The sequence below is a fragment of the Tauraco erythrolophus genome, chromosome 4 (genome assembly GCF_009769465.1).
Source record: "Tauraco erythrolophus isolate bTauEry1 chromosome 4, bTauEry1.pri, whole genome shotgun sequence".
Classification (NCBI taxonomy): Eukaryota; Metazoa; Chordata; class Aves; order Musophagiformes; family Musophagidae; genus Tauraco; species Tauraco erythrolophus.
In genome coordinates this window covers 78,354,293-78,365,611 of record NC_141468.1, presented here as the reverse complement: position 1 = coordinate 78,365,611, position 11,319 = coordinate 78,354,293, and the positions used below count along the sequence as shown (strand labels likewise).

The 11,319-nt window shown below is 43.5% G+C and overlaps 1 protein-coding gene across 2 annotated transcripts; it reads left to right on the top strand.

Moving 5' to 3' along the window:
* The first annotated feature begins 232 nt into the window (after nt 1-232).
* LOC147528923 (uncharacterized) lies at nt 233-10,172 on the top strand. Of its 2 annotated transcripts, XM_086611111.1 has the most exons (6): nt 233-291; nt 667-841; nt 1,307-1,547; nt 2,299-4,104; nt 5,390-5,530; nt 9,013-10,172. In XM_086611111.1, the coding sequence occupies exons 1-6, from the start codon at nt 233-235 to the stop codon at nt 10,170-10,172; spliced, it is 3,582 nt and encodes a 1,193-aa protein (XP_086467237.1). The 2 variants fall into 2 exon arrangements, with proteins under 2 accessions (XP_086467237.1, XP_086467236.1); XM_086611110.1 differs by lacking the exon at nt 233-291 and having other exon boundaries at nt 563-841; nt 1,307-1,548; nt 2,306-4,104.
* The last annotated feature ends 1,147 nt before the right edge of the window (nt 10,173-11,319 follow it).

Here is an 11,319-nt window from a genome sequence, read left to right as displayed (position 1 = left end):
TTTGCCTCATGCCATACTTGCCTTTCCCTTTGCTGCCAGTATACCACAAAATCCTGGTGGGTCAGGTTACTGCGCTGTCTACCTGGCTCTCCTCTAAGCCATATGTTGAAGGCCCCCCTGATGAGGCCCTGGTGTAGCATTTCATCTCCTAGAGACCAAGCGGGCTTTTATGATGACAGAAGCAGAGATGGGAGCAACAGCAAGACTGAAGGAAACTGGGATAAAAAGCATTATGAACTGGCTCTGTGCTACACAGTGCTTTCTCCTGAAAAACCTTCAGCTGAATGGAGCAGCAATGGTAAGCACCAAGGCTCTTTAGAAGCCTATAACCCTCCCCAGGTGTCACCGCAGTCCAAACAGACCAGTTGGGCTGTAACAAATGCAATGTGAAGCCTTGACACGTTTATCAGCTTTCTGCTTCCCCATGAGATGAAGCTGACTGATCTGAAGTCTATGTGCATGTGGGTTTGGTTTTTTTTCTTTCCCCTACAGCTCCGAAGCGCGATGAAGTAGCAGCGCCCGGCTGCCAGTGACGCGCAGCCCCTGTGCGCGCTGGGCGAGGATGGATGCCTGCAGGGACCCAGCGGGCACCCACAACAGGTTTCCTGCCTCGGGGTCCCCTTTGCTCCCGGGAACGCGAGTCTCATCCACGTTCCCTCTTCTCTTTGCGCTGGTATCTGTCTGTGTAAACACACCTGCCGTGGTTGCCAAGGGATCAAGTAACAGACATGAAGAAACAAAGAGCCTGCAAGGAATCCCAGATGCAACCGTCCTTATGGGAAAAATATTCTATTATCCAGTGCCAGTATTTGCCTTTCAGGGAACGATAACCCAGTACAAGGTAATGCTATTAAATACGCTTCTTGGTACAATCTTGCAGCAAATGGGTATTCACTTGATGTTTAAATTTAACTTGTTAAAAATCTCCTCCTAGAGAAGTGCCTCAGATGTATGAGACAGAAGTAGAACTGATGGCAAAAATCTCACCATCATTCACTGCTAACGTAGCAGTTACGTACTAAGCAAATAAACAAAACCTCCGCACGATGTATTTTATCTACCTGCAGTCTAAAGAATGCAGGGTCTTAAAAACAGACCGTAAGCATTGGCACTACGTTAAACAAAACCCACACAAAACAAGCACTACACTAAAATTAAGGCACTGTGGTTTCTAGATTTTTAAATGGATCATTTCTGGCTGTTCCTGGACTTCTGTCCCCATCACAACTTGCAATATGTGAAACTAGAGTAGTTACACCATTTCCTATCCCTAATTCTGCTTATCTGCCATCCTCTTGTGGAGCAGGTCACTTTAGCCGGTGGTGCAGATTTGCCAAAATGGTTGGACTTCAACCCCAAAACAAACATGCTGCAAGGATTGCCGATGGCAGGGGAGAGCGGAGTGTACCTGCTAAACGTACACACCTCTGGCAGGATGCATGCCCAGAAAACATGGAGAGCTGCTGGAAATTTCACCATCAATGTTCAGGATGGCATCTTATTCCTGGACACAGAGGGGAGCTTGAACCACATGCCAAACAGCTACCAGTAAGTACTGCTAGCTTCCAATGGCTTTTACCCTAATCATTGGGGGTGGGACAAAAATATTCGAAAAAAAAAAGGAGATGGATGCTCTCTAACTGACACAGGCTGTTTTTTTCCTACCATGGAAATATGACATTGTAGAAACAAAACCAAAACAAAACACCTCCCCCCAAAAAAAATCAGATGAGCACATGTTGACTCTAAAAGCAGGAGGTTTTGTTGCCCCAGAGCAGTAGCGCAGAGCAAGTACGGGCATGAAGATGGCAAGCCCAGCAGCGTTGAGGCACTGGTTCTCCAGGTGGCCACTGTACGGGTGGCATCCAGCCTCCCTGCCGCAGTTAGGAACTGGAGCTCTTCCGTCAGCAGGGAGAAAGGCAGGCTCCCAGCAAGGCTCTGAATTCCCTCCATAAGACACTGTTTATTTACACTTTCTTAATGTACATACCTTCATTTCCTGTCTAAGGGACAGGGGATATCTAAGTGAATTACTTCCAAGTTTACATAACGAGGACAGTGTTTGGTAAGTTCAGACCATGCTGCTGTGTTCTACAGAAGCAATGGGATGAAACTTAGTGCTCACTGAAGTTAATGGAATGGGAAACATTCATATGTACAGCAGGAGGAAGTTTCGGACTAAGAGGTAAAATTTTGGGTGATGCATGTGCATAAGATGATAGACTAAATCCAAACAGGTATCATTACAAAAACAGGGTGGTAGATAAATGACTCAACTAATGCAATTTTGGACTTTCAATATCAGGTGTGGGAAGGAAGTTCCCATCACTTCTGCTGAAATCATTCTCTCTACTGGAGCAGAAACCCTGGAAGTACAGGAACGCCTCTACATTGTGTGCACAATGGCTGAATATCTCCACCTGGATTCCTCCCTGCTAACCCTGTTGCAATACACAGATTCGGCACGCAGAGGCTCGCAGAGCCTGACCATACTGGCTGAAGACACTGGGCACATCGACTTTACAGTGAACCATCATGTAGGACTCTCCTGGCCTGTGAAGTGCGGAGGGTTTGCCCTGCTCCATGAATTCATCCAAGTCCTGCGACACAATGTTGACTCACATCACCTCTCACAGCTGCTAGGGTACGAAATTGCAGGCTGGAGAATACTTAGGAGAGGTGATTATGAAATAAAGTCTCCAAGACGACAACGTAGGCAATTGATGATCACACCAACACCTACATTAAAACCGATGAGAATTACCCAGAGACCAACTGTGGGAGATGCTTCCAGGCCTTTGTCCTGTACTGTGCCAAGCCACTTACTCACACAACTTCAGGTATCACCTACCCAGAGTTTGTCATCTTTCTATGAAGAAAGTATAACAATGGCAAGTTACAAGATGCAAAGTATCATCCATTTTATAGGTCAAGAAAGTTTGGTCACCTTAGAAATGGAATTAGCATGGGACATGTCAACTAACCCACCAGTATCAATTATGTTTCCAGACACTAATTTTCCAGATCTTTCACCTTCGCTGACTACTAAAACAACACATCTCTTCACCAAACTGGAAGTGCTGCCTACTAGAGCTTCTGGCACATCCTTGCTGTTAGAGCAGCTGGAGCCTCATGTGCCTGAGACAGACTCATATTTCCTTTCTAGTACCTCAGAAGAATCCACATACCAATCTCTACAGGACATCACTTCAGACACAGACCAGCTTTTAAGGCCCACGTACACTTGGATGACAAACACTCTTCATGACCGGCCTCACAGCGCAGCAGAGACATTTCCTTCTAAGACAGAATTTCATGTATTTTTGCCAGAAGCAATGTCAGTATCAGAAATGCCCGATTACAGCGACGAGGCAAAAAGACACTTTCCAGAACTTGCAATGCTTTCTAGTGCACCCCTCTCTCCAGAAATGCCCCCTTCACTATTCCCAAAAGCTTCAGTAAGAGCCACAACTTGGTCTGACTTCACGTTTCCCGTTGATGACACGTTTCCACCTGTGCTAGTAAGTAGCAGTCTGAGCCAAGTGTCTGCTAATGACTATGAACAGTCACCTAAACCCTTTACGACTGTCCCACAGCCCAGTGGGTTTCCATTTGCTGGAGGAAAAAGCAGAGTTTTTCCTGTAACCCAGAGAGAAGCACAGACACTTTATCTCAAATTCAATCTCAGTCCTGAAGCCTCAGCCTGCTTTTCTAGCATGTTATACAGCACTTTCCCTAGTAAAGCTGAAGCATCTTATGAACCAAGTCTGATCATTCCGTCCCATCCCGATACCGCTCCAGTTCTTACTCCGTCAGCAGACTTTTCTACCTTTGACATGTCTGAGCTATCCAGATCAACAAACACACTTCGTTCTTCCTACGGCAGCAGCATGCTCAGAACAGGGACTCAGTCTGCAAGCATTTTATGCAGCTGCACAAAGGAATTGCATTCAGACAGACATCTGGGAACAAGAAGGATTTTGCCAAACATCACCGAGCCTACCCTGGAGTCACACAAAATCTCGGACGTCAAGTCGGATGCTGTAGAAGTACCTCTGGTGACTTTATTTAATGCCACTTCTCATCTGTCCAGCAGCATACCTGGTAGGTTTAAGATTTACTTTCCATTCATCTTCTTTCCTGCCCTGAGAGTCCAGGCAGAACAGCCTGGTACAGTTTCTTCTACAAAAGCATGACTTCACTGCACTAGAGGTGTCTTAGCAGCAGTGCTCTTCATAAGGGAAAGTAATTTTTTCACTCAGCTTGGTATAGGTAACACCTCAGCTCAATGATCAGACCCAGCTTTGGCCATTCTATCTAAGGAAAGACATGGACACATTGAAAAAGCTCTGAAAGAACACAGGGACGGTCAAAGGTCTACAGAACATGACAAACTAAAATAGTCAGTCTAGAAGACTGAGGAAAGATGTAGGTTTATGTAACAGTTTGCTGAAAAGATGAAAAGTGTCAGTATCCCCAGGGAACTGAAGCAGTACTAATGACCTTCAATCGCAGTTAAGATGATTTAAGTTAGACATTAGATAAACTTTCTCACAGTAAGGATAATAAAACATTAGAAGAGATGCTTAGGGAACACTGCAGAGATTTTTAAGAACACAATAATAAATATTTATCAGAAACAACACAGAAGTAGTTGAGTATCTTATGGAGTAAAGAATTAGAGCAGACACCCTTTATAGTCCACCTTCTCCAACTGCACGAATTTGTGACTCAGGTTTAAGTACGCAGTAGACTACAGAGACGATACATTTGTAGGGCCAGTCGGATAAATTTGCAGGATTATGTCTCAATCAGCTTATATTACATCTGTAAAAAGGTGCACACAGTAGATGTAAAATACTTACTAAGCGCAGCATTCAGACCCAAACTATTCCTTCATTCTCGAGTGACCTGACTGACCCTATTTTTAATGCATTGACTTTGTTAATGCCCCTCAGAGCCATCTCGGCTGTAAAACTTTGCTAGAGCTACATCAAGTCTACATCTATAGTGCAAGACTGTAGTCTGAAATATTTAGGCTTGGAATTAGGTGTCCAAGCAGGAAGCTGTCAAAGCCCACCGATGGGCAACACAGCCCTAACATGATACCGTTACTAATACTCTTGCAAACACAGGCCATCTAGAGATGTTAAAAAAATACCTTTCTGCTCCAGTGGGAGAAGTCACTTGAGTAAAGAGTTCCCCCACTTTCTGAAGGGGAGGTTGAACTCTAGCTTCCTTCCCACGCTGGCAAAGTTTTCAATCACATGCCATAAAAGTTTTTAAACTGTATTCCCAACCTTATAAAAAATTATTAAGATAAGATCCCTCTTATATAAATCTAAGCGATCTTTTACCTTAAACTGTAATGATCTTCCCATTTTCACAGAGGTGGTTCAGACACTACTGCCATCGCAGCAGGATCCAAGCACTTTGCTGTTTCCCACATCTGCAAGACTACAGTCCATGGAAAGTGCATGGCTTCTTCCTTCATTTTCTGTTTCACAAGAGCTCCAGAATATAACTCCAGGTAAAAACAAGTTTACTTCTATATTTTTTCTTCTGAACATTGACCTCATCAACCTTTTTATCCATCTTGCAAGGTTCCTTTGGTTTCCTATACTAGAGCCCATGCAGTCCTCGAACTATTATGAGCTAAAGATTCACATCCTTCTGAATTAATCTCTATTATTTACAATAGGGAATATACAAGGAGAGGACAAGATTAGGGTATGATTTTATTCAATCTTGCAAATTGGTCTCTTTCCTGAAGTGTAGAAAACACAAATAAATGAGACAGAGAAGCGGCAGGAAGAAAGGAGCATTTTTGTCACAGCTTGCAGGCAATCCCTGCATCTTGACTCCTTTACTCCTTGCGCCTGCCACCAAACTTCATCTGACGGTCACACAGAGACTTCCTTTCGAATTCGTCACCACATTTTATCACCCTACAGCTTACTTGGTGTCCGTTCACATATTCATAGGAGCTCTTCAAACTGGGCAGATGCCCAACACTCAAAGTAATCCTGTCCCAGGCAGGATGCCTGCCACCTCCAGAAGCAGGGTGATGCTGAGTCGCCCAGTGCTTGCCCGATTAATCTGAAATTATTCTTGATGCTATACCCAGCTCAATGGTATAAAGAAAACCCAAACATTCTCATAAAATCCCCAAACAAAAAAAAAAAATCATATTGGTGTTGGAAATAGAAGATGAAACAATAACATGTTTTAATAATTGCCTCATACATGAGGTCCATTCCAGAATCTGATGACAGAGCACTCGGACATCAGGGCTTGGACTGCTTCTTTGCAGACTTAAGAGTTGTTTCTTCAAGAATTGCGTCTGTTTCCCAAAAGGACACTTCATATGGAAACATAGTCATGAGCTTCTGCACTTTGAGGATCTCAGCTTGTGCAAGCGCAGTCCCGGGGTTCCTGCAAACTTAATACTGGGAATGAAGGCAAATTAAGGTAATGCCTGATGACAGCCCTGCTAAGGAGATATCTGTGCTAGAGTCTTTGATAGGTAAAGTATCACAGTACCAGGCAGTCTCCTGCTGGGCAGCTTTGAACTGTCGTACAAACTGGGATTTTAGTAAACCATCCAATCATACAGGCAAGGGCCTTGAAGTTTACATAAGCATTCCATAATGCAAAAAGAAAAAAATATCCAATCAAGAACTTTGCAATAATAGGAAGGAAAACTGCCCTTTTTCTTCAATATTGGAAGCATCAGAAATGAGACACACGTAACTGTCACTATGAAGTAAACACATCATCTGAGAGGCACGTTGAGGTATTTCTATGTAAAAGTTACTAGAATCATAAAATGGCTTGGACTGGAAGGGACCTTAAAGATCACCTAGTTCCAATCCCCCTGCCATGGGCAGGGACACCTTCCACTACACCAGATTGCCCAAAGCCTCATCCAACCTGGCCCTGAACACTTCCAGGGATGGGGCATCCGCAACTTCTCCGAGCAACCTGTTCCAGTGCCTCACCACCCTCATTGTGAAGAATTTCTTCCTTATATCTAATCTACATCTCCCCTCTCTCAGTTTAAAGCCATCTCCCCTTGTCTTATCACTACATGCCCTTGTAAAAAGTCCCTCTCCAGCTTTCCTGTAGGCCCCCTTTAGGTACTGGAAGGCTGCTATAAGATCACCCCGGAGCCTTCTCTTCTCCAGGCTGAACAGCCCCAACTCTCTCAGCCTGTCTTCAGAGGAGAGGTGCTCCAGCTCTTGGATCATCTTCGTGGCCCTCCTCTGGACCCACTCCAACAGGTTCATGTCCTTCTTGTGTTGGGGACTCAAGAGCTGAACGCAGTATTCCAAGTGGGGTCTCACAAGAGCGGAGTAAAGGGGCAGAATCACCTCCCTTGATCTGCTGGCCACACTTCTTTTGATGCAGCCCAGAATACGGTTGGCTTTCTGGGCTGCCAGCACACAGTGCCAGCTCACGTTGAGCTTCTCATCCACCAGCACTCCCAAATCCTTTTCCTCAGGGCTGCTCTCAATCCATTCTCTGCCCAGCCTGTACTTGTGCTTGAGATTGCCCTGACCCACATGCAGGACCTTGCACATGGCCTTGTTGAACTTCATGAGGTTCTCCCAGGCCCACCTCTCCAGCCTGTCAAGGTCCCTCTGGATGGCATCCCTTCCCTCCAGCGTGCCAACCACACCACACAGGTTGGTGTTTTCAGCAAATTTTCTGAGGGTGCACTCGATCCCACTGTCCATGTCACCAACAAAGATCACTATTGTTTGGGAAGGCACTATCCAAGACCTAATAATACGTTAGCCTAGAAAGAATAGTGCTGTGCATATTTACAACTTTTTAAATAAACATATATCTAAATATGCTTCAGCAAATCAAGTTGTTGTTAAGATGTGATCAAAGACGTCTTATAGTACTGTTTTAAGCTTAAGTTTCAGCAGAAGTGAGGTGATTCCAGAATTCCCTTACTAGTTCTCCAGCATCCGCCATTGTCACTCGCAGGTGACGGGGACACTGTCCCTTGAAAAAACACGTCACCCATCCAGTTGAACGCAGGCTAAGCTGAAGCGGCCTGCTGCTGATTTACAAGACACTAGCAATTAGTTATCACATGACGTGAAGCAGATATTTTTAAAGACAACTTAGCTTTTCTTTCCTGTATTTCAGCTTTGAATTAATCTGTTCAGACTAAAATCTAAACTTGAACCTTTCTAATTGCGCCTGAGATTATCCTCTGATTATATGTTGGTCTTCTTAGCATCGGGTTTGGAAAAAATACAGATTAAACAAAAGAGTGCTTTATTGGATTGTGGATAGTTATCACCATGTATTTTCAGTCTAAGTCTCCCAAAGACTAGTATGTGATACCCACTTAAGGATGCTACAGAAACTTTAGATTACCAACACATTTCGATCTTAGTGCAGAGAAAGCATTTTTTAAAAAAGTCTTCAAATTGTCTTCCAAAATGATGGTGTAGCTAAGTGGTTGTGCTCAGTTACTCACTTCATAGGAAGGAAAGATTCACAATGTCTATCAAAGGGAAATAATGTAAGAAAAGCAGTGGGGAGTTTTTTGACCCTAAAAATCCATAAGAAGGACTGTTTCTCAAAAAGGAGTCTAGAGCACCACGTAACAGTTCTCTTCTGAAAAGCAGTAGATGATATGAAAAGGGGCAATAGTCACAAAACTGCATGTCAGGAGGTTCAGACATCAGGAAAACTTTTTCACTTGGGGGTAACGCAGCAATGGAACAAGTCACCCAGAGAGACTTGGGACCCTTCATCCTCACAAATTTTTAAACACTCAGCTAGGCAAAGCCATGCTTGATCTCATTTCATCTTGGCTACAGCTCTGCTTTGAGCAGGAGGTTGGCTGGATGACCTCCAGAGGTCCCTTCTAGCCAACATGCTGCATAATCCTGAGGCTGATGGGATTTCTTTGCTTTCATTCAGTATCAGACAGCTATTTTTTCCCCTCATAATTCTTTCCTTTCCTTTTCTCCCTCCTCTCCAAAGGGCAAGCAAACACTTCCCCAAAGGTTGTTCATTCCATTAAATTCCTAACAGCAACTATTGGATGCCTCTTCTTTTTTCCTGTACCTGCCAACACATTTTATGATGAAGAAGATGGCAACTCAAGTCGGTTATCTCTACAAATCATTCCAGTTGATGGCTCTCCACCGGGATCAGAAAGCTGGCTGCAGTTTAACACCTCTCAGCAAACCATGCATGGCTACCCCCTTGATATTGATTTCCAGTATTCACCTCAGGAGTTTGTGTTGTCTGCCACAGATTCGGGAGGGCTGACTGCCTGGGAATCCTTCACCATTGAGCTTCTGAAGCCCACAAACGTACCGTGCCACCTTTATACCATCAGAACAAAAAACAGCTACTACTCTTTCTTGAGAGAGAGGAAAAGGATTAGTTTGTTTCTAGAGAAGCTCTCCCTCTACTTGAACTCCAGCAGTCCCAAAGACATCATGGTGACTGCTCTCAAACCTGGGTCCACAGTAATCTCATGGTATAACAGCTCACTGTGTACTAGTGCCAACAGATCTTCCAGCTGGTGCGCAAAAGATGACATCCAGGAAGCACTAGAGAAATTAAGAGTGCCGAATGGGTATGTTAGCCCACACTTTGTCCAAGCAATGTTGCCAGAATACAAAATCGATGTAATTTTCAACATTTCATATAGTGAAGTCTGCTTTCTCACTACAAAGCCGTCCAATGGGTCCTTCAACAGTACTGTGCCTACAGTTCAAGACAAGAATGACTCCACCATTAGGAAGACCCCATCTGCTTTACTAAGCAGTCTTTGTGTCACCGTTGGGGTGCTTCTGATAATATTGGTTTACTGGTTTCGCAAGTATCACAGAAAGATTCCTGGATCACAGTCCATGATGTTTCACAGGAACTCCCAGTTAAGTCATGCTGGTGTGGAACTAGATGTCCTGAAACCTCGCAAAGCACCTGTACACGAGTGCAGGGCTTCACCTCAGTTATGGACACCATCTTCAGTATCACTTATCTCCCCAGAGCAGCACTCTAGGTCAGTAAGACTGCCTCACATCACACCATCTTTCCAGCCGCCAAAATACCAACTCCCTCCCCATTACCAAGAGGGTATGACTACCCAGAACGACCAGGGCAATATCCACAGACTTAAGATCTTTTAAATGATATTAAGAGCAAAGATACAAAAAGATAATATGTACTAGAATGTACTATCCTCATTACCCAGAAAAAAGTCATAAACTGTTACTGATTTTATAATTTTTCAATTTAAGATAGAACACATTTAACCTATGCCTGATGAAGAGGCAGTAGCAAAATCAGAACCCTGAAACTAAGTACTAGAACAAAATGCCAAGTAAAGCAGGTAAAGGAATCTCTAGATGAGGTGGGCAGAGTGATACGCCTGTACAAGTCAGAACAAGAGAACGTGTACCAAGCTGATGCTGGTGGGAATGTGGGGTCATAGCCAGTACTGAGTAAAACTATCTCCATTATGACTCCCTGATTCACAAATACACATTTTACACAGAAGATGCAGAACTGTCAGAAGGATGATCACAAAACATGATGTTTCCACTGAAATTTAAAGGTGCTACAACCCAAGTATCCATATCATCTTGGAATTTTAGATTAGTATTTTCAAAAAATGCATCCAGTAACTGTCCCTCTCTCATGGGTAACATTGTCTCTGTCCTCAATCTCTCAAAACTTTTAGTGCTTCCATTAAATACATTATATGTAGCATTTATAAAAACAACAGTAGCTATCTAACATGAAACTACCTGTTACATAATTGTGTAACATACTTTTAAAAATACATTTTTAAATTACAGGATTGCTTTCTTACAGTAAAACTGCCTCTCTTGTTTGCTTCCACCCATAACAGTTCCAGGACCATAGGGAAGAAAACATGTAGAAGAATTTCTAAAAGCTTTTCAAATATTATGAAATCCTTTCAGTTTAACATATAGATTTAATCCATAACTTAATTATGGATTAAAATACTTAATCCATTTCTTCCAAACTGTAAGCTGTTTCAGAACTGAGAAAATCTTCCTTAAACCTGAAAGCACAGTGTGAAACAGGACCAAAGTACCACCAGCACGACCACATAGAAAAGGAGATAGATACAGAATGCCCTTTCCAGAATTGCAACAGGACTTTACTGGAGAAGGTGGATCGCCTCAGATCACTGACATTACAACTCTGGAGACAGAGTTTCACTAAGCTGTCTAGGAACAAGAACTCACATATCCTGTCATGGTGTGCTCTTGCTGACATGGTAGGTAGTGGCCACCTATTGTTCTG

Coding starts and splice junctions, on each gene's coding strand:
- LOC147528923 (XM_086611110.1), top strand. CDS start 563: ATGGATGCCTGCAGGGACCCAGCGGGCACCCACAACAGGTTTCCTGCC. Junction 1,549..2,305: donor CACATGCCAAACAGCTACCA/GTAAGTACTGCT, acceptor TTTCAATATCAG/GTGTGGGAAGGAAGTTCCCA. Junction 4,105..5,389: donor TCTGTCCAGCAGCATACCTG/GTAGGTTTAAGA, acceptor CCATTTTCACAG/AGGTGGTTCAGACACTACTG.